At 39.7% G+C, this 17620-nt stretch overlaps 1 protein-coding gene across 5 annotated transcripts in view; it reads left to right on the top strand.

Annotated features, from left to right (window-relative positions):
- kcnip4a (potassium voltage-gated channel interacting protein 4a) overlaps window positions 1-17620 on the top strand; it is a 141640-nt gene that overhangs the window by 46814 nt on the left and 77206 nt on the right. The window contains exon 1 of one of the 5 annotated variants that reach the window (XM_075451699.1): window positions 3314-3977. The exons of 3 other annotated variants lie outside the window; for them this stretch is intronic. In XM_075451699.1, the coding sequence (XP_075307814.1) occupies window positions 3893-3977 (85 nt within the window). In that variant the 5' untranslated portion in view covers window positions 3314-3892. Of the gene's footprint in view, window positions 1-3313; window positions 3978-17620 lie in introns of those variants that run through there. One more of the 5 variants, XM_075451701.1, reaches the window with a different exon arrangement.

The raw sequence follows: 17620 nt of genomic DNA, 5'->3' as shown, positions 1-17620 counted from the left end.
ATCTTAGGTTCATATTTATTGGACAGTTGATAAGTTTATCTGCAGCAACAGACTGGCTCTCGGGCCAAGCGGACAAACAAGCGCACTTGCAATGGTTTGATTCAAGCTCCGGCAACAGGAAAATAGAGAATGTATATGTGGGTATTGTCAGACAGATGGAAAGTTGTGGATAACGGTGATTGTTAGAATTTGCAGGGAGAAAAAAACATCAGCATTCGTGTTTTAAATTGTCAATATTCAGCCTATTGACAATTTGCGGACCGGATTAAATCAGACATTTTTTTTTAAGGGTTTAGGGTGAAGGCTTTTGTGTAAAACTTAACCCTTTCACTCCAACATTTTATTTCTAAGCCTCTGAAGAGACTAGAAATATGGTATGAAAACCATTTAAGAGATCAAGTATTCAGCTTTTACTTTTAATTATATACTTTGACTTTAATATTAAGTGAGCCAGATACTTATGATGCATATGTTGCAACAAGTGTGAATGTCTTAAGAAAAAGAAAACCCTGTTTTAATAATTTGTAAGTACTCATATAGATTTAGAATAGTTTATCTGTGACTAAGGATGTCGATGGGCTGCTGAAGACAGTGTCCTGCTCCAATCTAGCAACTTTCAGAACCTTTTCAAGGATGTTTTCAAGCAACCTGAGCACTTACCTAAGCAAAATGAAGTATACTCAATGACAGAGTGCTACTTTCAGATTAGTGGTCATTTTGAATAAAGCTCTGGCAAGTTGTCCATTAGCAGCTGTCTGCCAATTAGTGTGTTTAATGGGCAACTTTAATGCTTTTTAGGATGCAAACGATTCACAAATATAAAGTTGTGCTCCCTTGTTTTGTTGACTGCCTGCTCTCTGCAGTGTTTTCAGGCAGCCAAACTGCTGTCACGGAGTAGATGGAAAAAGCTCCTGTGGTAATGGTGGCTCTTACTGCTTGGCACCTGCAGTGTTCTTTAGATGGATCAATATATATGTCAACTTCTCCCTGAGTGGAGCCTATTTCATGCTATTCCAGTCACTTCTGCAGGGTACAACATGAAAAAGTCCACAATCCTTCATTTTTAAAGATACGGGAAGTTTCTTTGGAACTTTATATTCTTTCTAGATAATTGGAGGAATGTTAATAGGATTTTTGAATTAAGTTCACCCTCATCTTGAGTATTGTTGCTGAAACTAACTATTTTGTATAATTTGGTTGTACTTTTAGACTATTGAAAAACAAACCAGCTGACCAGTCTTCTAATTTTTTAGTTATTCCCCTCAGCTTAACTTCCAAGAGCCCATACCACAGAATCTATCTCAACAATATTAGATATGTTGAAAAAGTTTGATTAAAAAGAGTAGACTAGTCTCGTTGAAAATATATAGTGTAGTGGACTTTAAAATCATAACTTAAAGGAGATATATACTGACCTTTGATGACAGCATAAATATCTGATTTAAATGTTCTTGTGCCTTTAATCAAATCTTTGTGGAATATATACTCTTTACTTGTTCTCAAAACATCCCTTTTAATTTTTGCTCCTTTCAGATTTCAGCATATATTCCATAGCTTCCAGTTCTCTTTTTGCCTTGACCATGCTCATTAAGGCGAACAGGACTCTTGTAGCCATTTTTTCCTGACTGTATATGGACTTGGAATGTAGTGATTTATTCCACACATCACACTTCACACTCAATAAGGGGGTTGGAGAGGCCTTAAACGTCATCTGTGAGTTACTTCAAGGTTCAGAAAGTAGCAGACATTCAGTTTTAAGTGCAGTGTTTGCCAGCAACACAGTATACTTCAACAGTGTGTTTTGTTCCGTGTGTGTTTGCTGCTGAAGTGCCAGAGGCCATCTGTTTATCTCAGAAATGGTGAGGTGACAAACCTCACAGAGCTCATTTTGTCATGGACATTGGTGTCTGTTCATGGTGTGACCTGAAAATGCTTGAGCGCTGCTGCTCAAAAACGTCCCCATGGAAATTACAGAGAGGGTGTGTTTGTTTATCGGAAACATGGATAGAAATGGAAACCAGTTTTGCCTGACAGGTGATACTGAAATTAAGATTACTCCCTGGGGTTAATATAGCCGGTGAGTTGGGCTTGCAAAGTGTGAACCTAATCCACGACCAGGCATGCCCCCTTCCTTTCCTCACTGAAACCAAAAATAAATGGGATGGAGTATAAGGAATGGAATGTGAATTTTGTCCCTAACTTAAGCGGTAGTTGTGAGTATGTTCAACCAACAAGTCACAGAAATAATTCCGATGCAAAGTCAAGCAGCCTTTTTCTTTTTATATCAGAAAAAGCTCAATCTATTCTACCTTATTAGCGTTACCTGCTTACATGCCATCTGAGACGTTTGATTTGTAAACCACATTTCATGTCCTCTGCCAAAGTGTTGCCACAAACGCTCTGCTTCAGCCAATAGGTACCTTGTAAATTATTCACCTTTTTGAGACTTTGCTCTATTTCACTGACCCAGTAAGAAGTTTCACACATATCAAGTATTTGAAATCTTTATTATCCTCCAAGCACACAGTTTTTATCCCTGCCCTCTGGAAGCAACCCCTCGCTGCTCGTTCCTTTCTGAAAATCGCGTGCAGCTTAGCACATTAACAAGAACTCCAAGGTCAGAGTCTGCAATGTCTCCAACCAGAGCTGGTTTCACCAAAAAAAGAACTACCACTATGTGTAGTCACCTGTAGAATCATAGACCAATTTCAGAGCAGTACCTAAGTCTGCCAGCCTGCTCGACAGGTGATATTAGGAAAATTGTCATTCGGCTGTTCAGGGTTTGACTTAATGACAGACTTGGCATTGATAGATGACAGCAATTGAGGTACAGTGCAGATTAATTAGGCGAGATGACGATGCACTTGGCTGGTCCCAGTGTCATCACAAATGCTGGACGTAGCCTGTCAGTCATTATCATTACTGACCTTGATATTTTGATGCAGGGTATTTCCACCTGGGCTCCACAGCTTTACCCTCTAAAAGTCTCTTGACTTTTTATTTGAGTGTACTTGTCAAATTCCTAATCACCTCACCTCATGTCTGTTTTATGCTATACCATTACAATTTTCCATTACTGTCACTCTTTGAGTAAATGTATCGTTAGACGTCACGGAACAGGGCCATAATGTACTGTCGGTGCTGATTCACTGAGGTGGACACTTTCCCCTTGTTCTTCTTTATTTCCCTCCTCCTCCTCCTGTGCCTTCTAACTCTTCTTCTTCTCCTCCTCCTCCTCCTCCTCCTCTTCTGCCTGGGCCAATCAGGCCACACCTCCATAGCAACCGTCAGCGAGGGTAAAACATCCACAGATGGTGTTGAGTAGAGCGAGCAGCAGGCGCACTACGAGATCAAGTGTGGGAGTGTGTGTTTGTTTGTGTGTCTGCGAGAGACGGAGAGGGAGAGACCCACTGTGGTGGGAAGCCAGCAGAATAGTAACACGGAGGAAGAGTAGGAGAGTGCTGAAAAAGTGTCAAGAGGAGGAGTGAGTGTTGGAGGAAAAGAAAGGGAAACTCCTTCACCTTCCCCAGAGAACAGGAGGTAAACTGCCGGAAAGCAAATATTAATGACCTGACAAAAGACCACATGACATCCCTGTGTTGATCAGACAGACATACCCTGGAGCCGGGCAGCAGAGGAGCTGGGATACATATTCACACACAAGACGAGCCCCTCTCGCTGCTGTTCAGTCACTGATGAGCATCCCTTCCGCTACACAAGGGCCACGCTGACACAGCCAGACGAGTGGAGGAGAGAAGAGGACACTTGCCCTATTGTGGCACTCTGTCAAAGTCACTGTCTTCCCCAGATTTCTTATTGCATTTGTTGAACCCCGAAGTCAGTCTTCATTTTGTGCTGACCCCTCCAAGAATCCCCCCCCTGAGGAGCAAAGATGAGCTGCAGGAAAAGATGCAAGCGTGAGATCTTCAAGTTTGCGCAGTACCTGTTTAGACTTGTAACAGGCACGCTCAACACAGGTAAGACTTTTAAGAGGTGAATTTAACCCTTCTGTGTTCACATTTGCTGAGATTCTCCTAAATCTGCTGAGGATTTTGCTTCGTCTTCTCCACATTTTGGTTAAACTTCTCCAATTGAGTAATGTTTTCACAGAATAAACCTCTTGCAAAGTTAATATTTAACTGGCTTGCATACTGTCAGTGTCATACAGCATGTAAGTTGTGTACACATTTGTGCCTGCAAAGCCTACTTGACAACTGTTAAGATTTCCATAGTGGGTTTGAATTTTATTAATCTTACTGTGCGTGCATTTGTAAAAGGGTTGACTGCGAGTAATCATTGGAGTGGAAAAAAAACAAATCCAAACATCTCAACCTACGCATGGAAAGCAGTTTTACTATGTTAAAGCATTTGACTTTTTTTAAGCTCATTTTCTCTGTCTCTCTCTGAAAATATTTGAACTAAAGCTGCATATAGAACTATTTATCAAAAGTTTTACATACATTTTCTGCATTTTATCAAATGTTTAGTTTGAGTCACTCAGAAATGTCAAACTGTACATTCGACATCACCCCGAAGATAAAAGTTTTTGCACTCCGAGTACACTGTCGGCATTCCTCAGAACGATATCTATGCTGGTATCAAGCCACAAGGTCTTTTTAGATTTTTGGTTTTCAGCGTTTCTAATAAGAGGAAACTGAATCAGTGAGTTTAACAGGATTAAACATTGGATTATTGAGGATCACCAGTAGATTACTTCATGAAGTTTTCTTTAAAGGATAAAGGTTAGAGGCAGTAGCATACACTGATCCTTGAATTAATGCTTCAAGCAGTACTCAGGTCTTGTAATTTAGAATTTGTTTTCATCGCTTGTTCTTGGACTCTGCAGTGCTGCATTGATGATGTGACTACACTGGCAGCATATATTGTCACCTTTGTCTCTGTGGTTCCTGTTTCGTTCTTGTATCAACCGAGATGCTGTCATGTTGGTTGTCGATGATCACACTGTATGGTGCTAAGCCGCACAGATGTGCTCTATGAAGCTGCTAATTAACAACAACTTGCTTCTGTGAATGTGAGATTTACAAGACTTTTTCTTGTTTTGCCTTCTCCATTTTTAAATGTTAAGAAACATCAGTTAAATGAATAAGCTAAGGAAAATTAAGCTGTTCACTCAGCTGTGGCCTATTTTCTACTGTCTCCTTGACCTTAGCGACGGTCGGAAACCAGTGGGGAGGAGAGACGGCAGCCCAATTGGTGAACTGCCCTTTAAAAGGAGTAGATGGTTTCAGCTTTCCAATCATACCAAACCCATCTATACAGTACTTGCCCAGAGGAGTATACTATTGGTTTCCATGGGCACCGGGAAGCCGTTTGGCTTCGACTGAAACCCCCATTAATTGGTGACATGACTAGTGTGTATTCTGGAGTAATTTCTTTTAATTTCCTCAAAGCTCTGGTTGATAAAATGTGGCATTGATTTGTATTGCACTAATGGCCCTAGATTTTGGTTGAGCCTAATACTGTCTTCTCTTTCAGTGTCGGTACTTATTAATTATTGATCATGAAAAATACAAGGCTGGACAATATTTCTCTACGGATTTACTGAATTAATTGCATGAGCAAGAAATATACTAACTGGGAGTGTGTATCTCTCCCCTAGAAGATGATCCAATACAATCCCAGATTTATGGGGAACGATACAATTGAAGAACAATGTATTTTATACAGAATCATTTGGTGCAGTTTAAGGCTGTCTTAAGATTTTCCCTAAAATTTGTTTTATGTAGATATTAATTTTCCATTCAAAATGAAGATGAGCCATTTCTATAAATGGGACTTGACGACCCTGAAAAGAACAGAGAAAATAAACATGTTTTCCTTCTTTTGTGAAATGTGGTGACGCCGTGTTCCTCTATGCAGTCAGCTAGCACAATAAAAAGTACACAATTTCTCTGTGGACATAAATCAACAGGCTGTTTGTTGTGACGCGTTTCACTTTTTGCTTTGAAAAAAAATACATTTTCACTATGCACAGAACTCTACTGATAAATCAGTCTTCATTGATAATAGATGTTGTAATTACCTTTCAGCTTTCCAAGTGGTGATTGAAAAAAGATTTTGATATCTGACATATTATGTGGGCACAAGCACCTTGTCATCCAAATTTTTACTGTAAAATCTGGTCATAGAATTATATTTTGTTCTATGTAGCGTATATATGCACTAATGTAGCATGTTCAGGTGGATTTGTGTAATCATGCATTGATCGATTCAGTTTTGCATTAAAGAATCTCAGTTTGAAGCCAGCAGCTCTGTCGACTGTTTTGTATCTTTCATCTTCGTAAGACTAAACACACATCGTTCAGCTCTTTTGACCTATGTAGATTATGCCAGCAAATAAACACATTGCTGCACAAAGTTTGTCTTTGCCACTTGTTGTTCAACAACTGTGTCTTGAAAGAGACATTACATCTATAGCTAGTAAACCTTATTGCTACTCATTTAGTGGACTTTTTCCACTTGGGTGGAGGCATTTATCTATAAACAGATCATTTAAATTTTTTCTCGCACAGGCTGTGGAGCAGATTAATATAGATGGAGTTTGACCAGAGCAAAGCTGGCACTGCCATATTTGGATGACCAGGGGACCCAAATGATTGATGAAGTCAGTTAGCAGACCATGGTATTTTATGTGCGATGTTCACTGTCCTAGAAAAGCTTCATTACTTCATTGATCACTTAGTTTCCAAAGCCACCAAACACACAAACATGGGCAGATTTTGTTGTACATCACATTTGCACTGTCACAAATTCAAATTGTTTTTATAATTCTCGAAACAAAATGCATGTTAAAGATCCGGTTTTTACATCATTATTCTTGTGTACTCAGCATTCATCCTGGCTGTGATATGAAACCATAAAGAGAACCTATTTGATGTCTTCAGTGAGCACAGGAAATCATTTATAGATTAAAACAGACCAATAATTCTTTAACTGCAACTGGTAATAGAGACAGTCTAGGCCATCATTGGTATTCAGAACATCACTGCTGCTCAGCAGGCCTTGAGTCTTCTGAATGTACAAGAAAAAAGAGGGGAAACAAATTACAGATGCGCACGTTGCCAGGTTATAAATCCAAACGGCAGTGTCAGCACATATTCAGCCCTTTGAAAAGCAGAAAGTTATTGGTTGCGCACACACCAGGGAAAATCTTCATCTCTCCCAACATTTCCACCACGGCCTCTGTGACAGATGAGCAGAGAGATGTGCGAGTGCACCGGAGTATCCATCAGGATCAAGCAGATGTCCTAAAGCTAGTTAATTCATGTCACACACTTTTAAGTGATACTTTTTCAGTGTTTGTTGTTATGTAATCAATGCTCTTTGTATTGTGCAATGTGATGGTTTAAATGTGTCTTTTCTACATCTTGCCTTGCAGAACACATTGGCTTTGGGTATCACTTATGCCTTTTGTAAGTTTTCACTACACCTTCACAGTTCATTTCCTCTCCGAGTGTCTGGCTGTCAGATGTCCCAGCCCCCGCAATGCATCATCCCTTATCCTCTGGTCAGGACAGTCTAACATGCTTATTATTAATTCCGAGTATATTCACACGACATACCCCTCTCAATATCTCCTCGCAACTCTTTGGAGCAGAGAGAGAGGTAGAAGTTTGTTTTCACCTCCCTACATAATATTTGTCGAACCTGTAAGCAGCTTGCATTGATTTTAGAGAGGGTTTATTAAGCTCGTCAGCGAAGTTGCTTTGAGTTTAATGCGGCGCTGAATATTTTGTTTGCCGTGTTCTTTATAATGAAACAACCTAGTACAATTACAGTGTTTATGAGCTTTTAAAAGATTGCATATAGGGTTCAGTGGCCTGCAGTAAATGCCAAACAAGCCTTTTTTCTTCTCCCCCTTCTTCAGATGTTTAAAGTTTTATTGCTCAGTCAGCTAAAATGGGTTAAGTTTGTCTCCAGATACGGTGCTGCGTGTTTTTTCCCCTCAGATTTTAAAAGTTTAGTAATGCGATATGAAAATCCATCCAATAGTTAACTGACAGCTTGTTTCCGCGGCTTGTCTGCCTGATGGACCTCGTACGCAAAGACGGAGAATTGAGTTTCACATCTACACATTTTACACGTGTCCACCTGTATAAAAAGTCATGGTTACAAAAATTGGTCTGAAGATACTTGGTGACATAAATGTTGCTGTGATGAACGGCAATGTGACATGCAGTAACACCAATGCTGTTTTACTCTGTTTGTGTCTAAAGTAGACACCTTTAATATTATCATTATTAAAAGAAGATACAGACCAAGCCAGGTGGAAACATTTGCAGTTTATCAGGGATGCATTAGTAATAAAATGTTACTGTTTTTTTTTTTTGTTTTTTTTCAGCAATTGAAACAACTCACTCAGATGGCACAGCAAACATCCATTTTGCAGAAAAATCACTGTTTTAAAGAATGCAAGCTGACTTGGAAATCTCAAAAATAAACTAAGAAAAGCACGATATGACCAGAGACACTGAAACTGCGCACACTTGTTTCTAGTCTGTTGTAGAACATGCCACAGTGTTGCTGAAAAGCCACATATGATGCTCATTTGGCCAACGTGAGAGGACAGAGCACCGGAGGTTTGTGTAACAAATTCTTCTAAAACTGAACATTCACTGTTTTTCTTCAAAATCTTTTCAGTGAACACATAATCAGTGCTGTCAGAAGCATCAGGTTCAAAGATGGCCCTGGAGACAGTGAAGTTAACGCTGCTCACCTGATTCCTTTCTACCACTTGCATTCATCATTTGCTTAATTTAGGGTGTCTTTGTTTTCACCTTGTGAGGATATGACTAGTTTTAGCAACAGTGTATATATCCCTCTTGGAAATGGACTCAGAAATGATTTATTTAATCATCTACTGAGGTCGCTTAATATTTGTTATTAAAGCAATAGAGGCGAAAACATTGGGTTGTGCTCTTTGTGACCTTCAATCTGTGGCTTTGGGGAAAAAAAAAAGCCTTCACTGACTCCTGAGTTTACTTGTGTGCGGGCTCCTGCCCAATGACGCGAGGGCCCTTCTTTGTTTCCCTTTCTTTGGTTTCCTGATGACTATTAGCAGGTCATGTTCCACCTGTCCCATGAGGACAACATGTTCAAAGCCCATAATCCCTGACCAAACACTGAATATTTGATAGCTGCAGGCAGGTTGAGTTGGCATCATGTATGTCTGTGCAACCGTGTCCTTATTTTAAGTGGCACAAGACAATACACTATTTTACCCTGCTTGTTTTTATGGGCTGTATAGGTAGAGTCAATTTTTGTTCTAATGTACAGAAAGTCTGCGCAATGCTGGTGATTCATCAGTGGTAAGACAATGAAAACTAATAACTTTAGTTTGTAGAAAATACTTACAGTTCCTGTACCACCTCTGGAATAATTAGCCAAACATTGTAAACCTTTAATCACTCAACAAACCTAATTAAAATATTAAGGGGTAAAAAAAAAACTTGTCTGTGGAATATTCTGCATATTTTTTGATATTTGATTTTTGCTCATCAGCTTATTTGGAGCATTTGTTCTGAAATGACCACATAATGAAAGGCGCTTACTTTTAATGCTGTGCAGTATTACAGTGTACATCTGTTGTACATGAACATGTCTCTCATCTTGTTTCGATAGGTGAAACGGGTAACAGATGGACCATGATGCATAACATTGTCTTTCATACCCAGCATACTCTGCTTCACTCACTTGACAAGCATCTGGATATATCGTGATGTGAAGTTGCATGTTTGTGTTCATGCTGTGCAAAATTTATGGGTAACTTATGATATAATGTATTTTAAATACAACCCTCAAACATCTGTGTTGCAAGATTGGCTGCAAGGCAAATGGATGAGAATGAATTCATGAAGGTTTTTGGTTTATTAAGGTTTAGCTTTATGGGCTTGGTAGTGACATTGTCTTAGAGCACCCTGCACAACATTTTACAACTGAATTTTCATTGTAGTTTCAAAGGAAACTCAAAGTTGTATTAGTTTAAATTGGACGTTTTACAGGTTAACTTGACGCGACAGGGTCTCTTGTAGTTATCCACAACATCAATTAAGCATCTCTGCTAAGTCTCTTGCATAATGGAAAAAAGGAGAACACCTATCAGTGATGTCTGCTGACAACTTTCTTTTGACCTTCCACCATGACCTTTCACCATGACCCCCTTTTTTGGGTTGACTGCCGTTGTCGGCCGCAGAATGAAGACTATAATAAGCATCCATATCAACTTCCGCGCAGGCTCAGCTCGCTGTTACTCTGTTTCAGTGTCCCTGCCTACCTGTGGTTTCTGGTTTCTGCCTCTGTATTGCTGTCAAACACCAGAGCAGCACAGATTCTTTGGCTCTTTCGTGCTTGGCTACGAAGCAAGTATTATTGGAACTTGCTGCTGATATCCTGCAGTAAAACCTCATGAAGATAATACTTTATCTGACTGAAAATGAGCTACTGGCTGCCAGGGGCCTGTTAAAGTACTGCAAGACCATCTGGCTTAGTGTTGTCAACCAGGAGAGGGAGGGTGTGCTCATTGTAGTAAAAAATGAACGTGGTCATTTAGTTTGGACTAAAAGTCTTTTAAAGGTGAAATATTCTTTGACATTGCCATAGTAGAGGTTATGATTAGAAAGTAGTAACACGTCTGATTGCCAGCTTAAATCATCCCTTTGTCCCATTCACCTTCATTTCTGCTCCACACTCGTCTGTAAAACTCAGTGCTGATGTAGTCAAACACTTCTCTTGCTTTGGTTTCACAGGAGTTTCTCTCTTTCAGCAGCCCTGTAATTTCATACCTTATTAATTACCAGACCTAATTAGTCAATGATGAGCCTGTCACTAAAATGTCACCATTGCAGCTGAAAAGAGTGATTAAAGTTTAACCTCTCAGAATATGTGTGTATTGTACATCTCAAACCATGACTCAAATTAAAGGGGAACTCCGGGGCATTTGAAGCGCATTTCCATTGCTAGAGGTTGTCAAATACTGACGGTAGGACACAGACCGGTGCAAATTGGCGCTCCCTGTGCGGCGATTGCGCTGTTTGCGCAGCCTGTCATGCTAACCAAATACGTGGTGGCTAAGGGGCAACTGCTAACCCTTCCACGTAAAACAACAACTTGCACACTGCAGAAACGTCACACCACTTTATAAACCATCCGACAATAAAGTCACAAGCCTTACCATCAAAACCATATGCATGGTTCTCACATTACTGGCATGGGGACGTTACAAAACAACTTTATAAACAGCATGTCACTTACCGGTTGTTTGTATGCTCGCGCATGTGAAAGCCCAAAAGAGTCAATGGACGATACTCCCAAATACAAAGCAATTATCTTCTCTAGAAAAACTGCGTTCAAGTATTTAAAACATTACAACAATACATGCCCAGTAATATTGTTGTAATGTTTTAAATACTTGAACGCAGTTTTTCTAGAGAAGATAATTGTTTTGTATATGGGATTATTGTCCATTGACTCTTTTGGGCTTTCACATGCGCGCACCTACCGACAAGAGGTAAGTGACATGCTGTTTATAAAGTTGTTTTGTAACGTCCCCATGCCAGTAATGTGAGAACCATGCAAATGGTTTTGATGGTAAGGCTTGTGACTTTATTGTCGGATGGTTTATAAAGTGGTGTGACGTTTCTGCAGTGTGCAAGTTGTTGTTTTTACGTGGAAGGTTTAGCTCTTGCCCCTTAGCCACCACGTATTTGGTTAGCTTGACAGGCAAACAGCGCAATCGCAGCACAGGGAGCGCCGATTTGCACCGGTCTGTGTCCTACCGTCAGTATTTGACAACCTCTAGCAATGGAAATGCGCTTCAAATGCCCCGGAGTTCCCCTTTAATTTGGTTAGGGCCATTTACCAAATTCATCCAAGTTATTTTTCTGGGTAACCCAGCATTTTTTTGTGCAGTGTTTGTGCTTGTCAAACTGATCTAAATCAGAAGAATGAGGGGGCTGGGCAGTGCTGGTACGAGACCACCGTCACCACCACATCATCCACCATCCAAACAGATATCCTGGATGGCAATTCTCCTCATTTGTCTGTATTTGCACTCAACATTGGCCTGTGGTTATCTTATGGCACTGTCCATTTGAATTCTCCCATGCCAGACCGAGTAATCAGTTTTCCCATTTGCTCTAATGTTTGTAAGTGAGAGTCCCTCTGTGTGCAAGGAAAGGCCGGGTTATTTTTAGTTTGGTGTGTATAGTTGAGTTCTCGTGTTTAAGACCTCACTGTTGGCTGAATTGCTCCATGCCTTTTAATTTATCATTGAAAAAAAGCTTCTGGTTATTTGAAATTTCTGATCGAGCTGTTGATAGTTTGTAATTAGAGCTCATCTTCTTCTGTATCTTTATTAAAAATGTCTGCACTTATATAGCTTCTTTAAACCTTGTTTAGATACTACAAAGCAATTTACAATGTTTTTCTGATCAATCCATCACACACACACACATACACAGAGTAATACATCCCTTGTTATCATTTACCAATTTACCAACTATATCATTAAAACCTATGACAAGTAAAGTGATAATGCTCAGCTATTTATAATACAACATTCAGAGGAAAATCCTGCATCCTGGCATTAATTATGGATGTTACTATGACGGTACCACCTGTCTACACATTATTGTGGACTTGACTGGTCGACACCTGGAACGGTACTCCCCTTCAGAAGCAGCCTCCCCTAGCAGAATAACAGTGGGAAGCACAAAAAAACTGCTTGGGAGGGGCCGAAAGAGCACGAGAAAGAGTCTGGGGTGTTCACACAGCTTCCAAACTCCTCAGATGCCAATCTGATGGGATCTGAAGGCTTATGTGGGAAGCAGGCCTGATCCACAAGAACCCCACCGCACTCCCATAGGACCCAAAGGATATAATGCCACTGTCCAGGTATGAGACACTCCAGGACACTGAGTTTTTTTTGTCCATACTCTGACTGGTCAGCAATCTTTAATGAAGTGGACTTCACAATATTAGGCTGGTGGTTATAATGCTTTTGCTGAGCAGTGTATACATACACTTCTTTATGCAGTGTTTTGCTTTTCAATCACACACCAATGTGCACACTGAGAGAAATGTGGGGTCATTTCCAAGAAAACTTTGACACGTGTTGAGAGGCTGGTGATCTCCCTGCTGACCATTCAGCTGTTGGAGGACAACCATGGCTTCCCAAAAAAAGTAAAAACAATGACCAATTTGACTTTTTAGAGGATATTTAACAAAGACGTATGCATGAGGACTAAACACAAATGCATAGAAAATGTCTGTTCCTAATTCTTAATCCTGTTGCAGTGATCAGCCCCTCGTGATAAGCGTAGGTGTGCAGTTCTTGCCTGCACAGCAAACATGCAAAATCAAACTTGTACACGATTTTCATGATTAGTCATAGAACTGAGCTCTATAGCTTTAAGGAATTATTAAAACAAGATTGCACCATTTGAGTTCACTGGCTGTTTAGAGGAGTTCTAATTAAATTGATGTGGATATTTTTTTTCTTGGCACATTTTTATCAGCTCAGAGAACTGCTCATTTACCCAAAGGCTCTCCCTCTGTCTGCCCCGCTTCTCTGTAAACTTATCATCACTATTGCTAACTTAATTTCAAGTTTTCTCTGTTCCTTAAAATGCTCTTTCTCTGATGATATTATACCTCATTGCATCCCCGTCCTTCCTCTGCTGCTCAATTTTATTCCTGCTCTCACTTTGGTAATCACTTCATTTTCATGTCCTGTTAGTAAATCATCCCAGCTGTCAGTTTCTTTGGCTGTGTTTAATCAAGAAGTGAACTCCCGTGCCCGAGAGGTTCTGTTATACAAGAGCCAATGTTCTCTCCACGCACCACTAGCTAGCAATTACTGGAACTGCGGCTACCAATAAGAAAAAAAAAATCAATATACCTTTGAGGGTTAGAGTAGAGACTTCTACAAAATAAGATTGAGTAATTATGTTTAATGTGGGTTAATTATGTCATGGATGTCTGCATATTCTCGGTTATTGAAGTAAAGTTCAACAAAGTGCTGTAAAAGTGCTTACATGAGAGGCTCTAGTTCATGTTCATGGCTAATTCATGTTTTATTGAAAGACTTTTTGCTGCAGTCCCGCAGGAAACTGGGCTTTTGTATTTTTTTTTTTGCCATTTCATATTTAATGTTCTTCGGGCAGTGAGTGGATCGCTGATGAAAAGGACTGCTCTCAAATGGTTTTCATGTCCTCTGTGATTGGTTGCAGATTGAAATTTCAAACAAATCAATCTCCCTCACCGAAAGCAGAGGTTTGCCCGAAATGTCAAACGGTTGGATAAACACAGAGAATGAAAAGCTGGACAAAAGGCAAATGTAAATGACAGCACATTATTTCCTCAAATCTGTCTTTTTTCCTCTTTCACTATGCAGCTCTCCCTCTGACTCATGGTCAAAGTTACAGTCAGGGAATAATGTTCTCGTCAAATTATTACAATTACAAGCTTAAGTGCTTTCTCTAAACTTTGGTGATGTTAATGTTGAGCAAAGCCTATCTTTCCTTTTGCAGTTTTATTTTTGCAACCACTTTGATGAGGTACAGTGTATTAGGAAAACTATATCTGTGCAAGCAACTCATATAAAGACAGGTTTCGTTAGAAGTGTTTTACTCTTTACTTACACAACTTTAGATTTAGTCACTGCAGCAGAGCGGCTTAATAAGAGAAACATCACACACACACACACACACACACACACACACACTCACAGATTCACTGAGTGTGTCTACCTTCCAGTCCTTGATGCTATCGATCAATTGATAGATATATACTGTAGATCATTTTAACCAGTAGAATTTCAGTGTAATATGGTTCCAGGATCACATTTGGAATGCTTATTGTTGAAAAGGATGCTTTAAGCAAAAGTCAATATTTGTTTCATAGATTTAGTTGTGTATGTGTAATCTGATGATATACTTAATATAAATTGCACCAACAGCTACAACAGAGATCAAGTAGAGAAAGTGAAGTCTAGTTTTCTCTGGGTTTTTTTGCGGTAGAGGTAGCTCATCTGGTTTGTTGGCATTGCAGGGTGCAGAGGACACAGTCTAGTTATGTGACAAGAATGTTTCTACTCATCCTCTGCACCAAATCCAAGATTTTGACATTATAAGCTCTGAGTCAAGGACAATTAAACCTTTCCTTACATCTGCAGGAAAACATTTCCTCTTCACCTCCTCACACTGTTGTAAACCAGTGTTATCGCTCACTCTCGCTTGCGGGGCTCGTCATGGATGGTTATGCAGAAAATGGAGCCCGTTCTCCATCTTTCTGCAGACACAATCACCCTTGGCCCCATTACTTACCTGGCTAACTCTGTGTATACAAGAGGCAGGTGGAAACCGAAGCGATCATGCTGTCTATTAGACTGTTGAAATGGAATAGGAGAGCTTGAATGCCTCCATTAAATGATGCACAATAATCGATTAATTAGCTAAAGTGTGCCAAGTAGTGTGTTGTTATCTCACTTTTATTGGGGTCACTAGTCTCTGTAAGGTTTTTTTAAAGTTTGCACTGACTTGAATATGTTACTTACAAAACATAAATACACAATACTTAGAAGCTAGTGTTGTCTGTATAGACGCTAAAGTCTGAACTTCTTTTTTCAAAAGAGTTCATCGTGAGAATAAATAGGGATTGATTTAATTTTTATCTCCCATGTAATAAACCTTAGACCAAGAGTTTATTTTATGATCAAGTCCATGCAGCCTATTTTCCTTTGATTAAGTAACAAAGCTAGATATCAGATGTTGACCGCTTTTTACTGTCCAAATCCTGGATATAGCTCATTCCCCTGCACTCCTCTCAGAATAATTACACAGCAGCTTTCATCTTAGCCAGACATCTAGTCGATTTGTCTGACCCTCAAGCAGTAATGCATCGTCATACATGCTGCATTTTGGATCCTGATTTAGATCTCGATGCATAAACTTCCAAATTTAGTGTGTGAGAGATTTGGAAACATTTATGTGCTGCCAAGTCATAACAGTGCCAAACTGGTCTGTACATCTTTAATCTTTGATGACATAAAAAGTACAATTTATGCGCTAATTCTAGCCAATCTCGCCAGTAAGCGAAATTGCTGAGCTCTTTCCTGTAGGCATGACTCTGCAAAAAAACTTGAAAACAGATTATATTTGTGAATGCGGTGACAAGAGAAGGATGATGTATGACACCCAGAGCAATAGAGCATCCTCTGTGGAAGCAAGGTGTCATTTAGAATTGTATCTACAGTCTCCTGCATTTTCCGTGCACCATTGAAACCATGGCAGATTCAATTTAAATGCAAAGCAACAGAGGAAGAGGTATTTTTGTTTGCCATTTCCAGTACTTCTACCTCAGCAAGCTTTGGCCAATACAGAAAAGGCCCATCTCCCCATGTGCAGTGCTCTATGAATCACACTGACCAGTCTATTGCCTCTGACCAGCTGCTTGATACATTCGATTTGTACCTAATAATCACCCTTTTGCTCTTGTTCTTCCTTTAGATTCTTCAGCCCATTTTTCTTCTGCTGTGATTAAACATGGTCCCCAAAGAAAATATCTACCTTTTTTTTCTGGTCTGTTATTCTGCTTTAACTGTTTTTTGGCTTACAGCATGAGATCGGATCTGCATTTGCTCGTTTATTACTTGGGAAAAGAATTACATGGGTTCAGTAATAAATGCATTGATTGGATAGATTTGTACTGATTTGGCAGTCTTGCAAAGCTGTCATTGCAGTAATCTGTACGTAAAAGGGAGAGGACCCCGAAAGAAATCAGTGCCTTTAAATAACTTACTGAATGGAGCATTTGAATGCAGGCTACACATTTTCTGCTTATTACTTAGAATATTGCAGCTGACAGACGGTCCCAGGTAAGGCAGTTCAATGATGTTGCAGACAGATATTTTGTGGCGAGGTCTTTGCCAATGACAACATAGCTGTCTATTTTGTTGTTGGTCACACAGATCAAAATACTGCTTATGTTCAGGGATGTTGCCTCGCATACTAATGAGATGATGAATTGCAGTTCAGCAGGGCCACAATGAGAGGCCCATTGTTGACTTTAAAGGCAAGTTGGATGTCAGAACACTTATTTATATACCATAAGTATGGACTTTATGACTCTAAAAAGTTCAAACATCAGCAAGGCATTGATTAAAAATGGACTAAGAGAATCTACACAGAAACAGATGTGCAGCTGAAAATGTCTTGTTCAGCATGGGAGATTCCTGCTTTTGTTGTGTACAGCTCTAATATCTTATAGACAGAACAAACACCTCCTATTTGTGGAAAAATGTGCAATTCAAGCTTTGTTAGAGTGAATAGAGTGGAGCAGAGATAGAAAAGTGGAAAGAGAAAATAGAGATGCAGACAAAGCAATATTAGCTTCCTGTATTTCCACGTTTGTCCTTTGTGAAATGTGTCATTTAATGCCTGGGCATGAGCCAGAAAAGTGCTCTCAGAGGTGCCCGTTTTACTGGAGAAGCCAGCCGTTCCTCTGTACCAATGCTAACGGTTAGAAAGCCGTTTAAAAATCGTGCTTGTAATAATTTTTTATTCTCCGTCAGAGGAATAGATATTTGATTACAGCAGAAGTT

This window comes from Odontesthes bonariensis, chromosome 19 (genome assembly GCF_027942865.1).
Source record: "Odontesthes bonariensis isolate fOdoBon6 chromosome 19, fOdoBon6.hap1, whole genome shotgun sequence".
NCBI classification, from domain to species: domain Eukaryota; kingdom Metazoa; phylum Chordata; class Actinopteri; order Atheriniformes; family Atherinopsidae; genus Odontesthes; species Odontesthes bonariensis.
The sequence above is the reverse complement of the archived record's forward strand: the minus strand, read 5'-3'. Positions and strand labels throughout refer to the sequence as shown.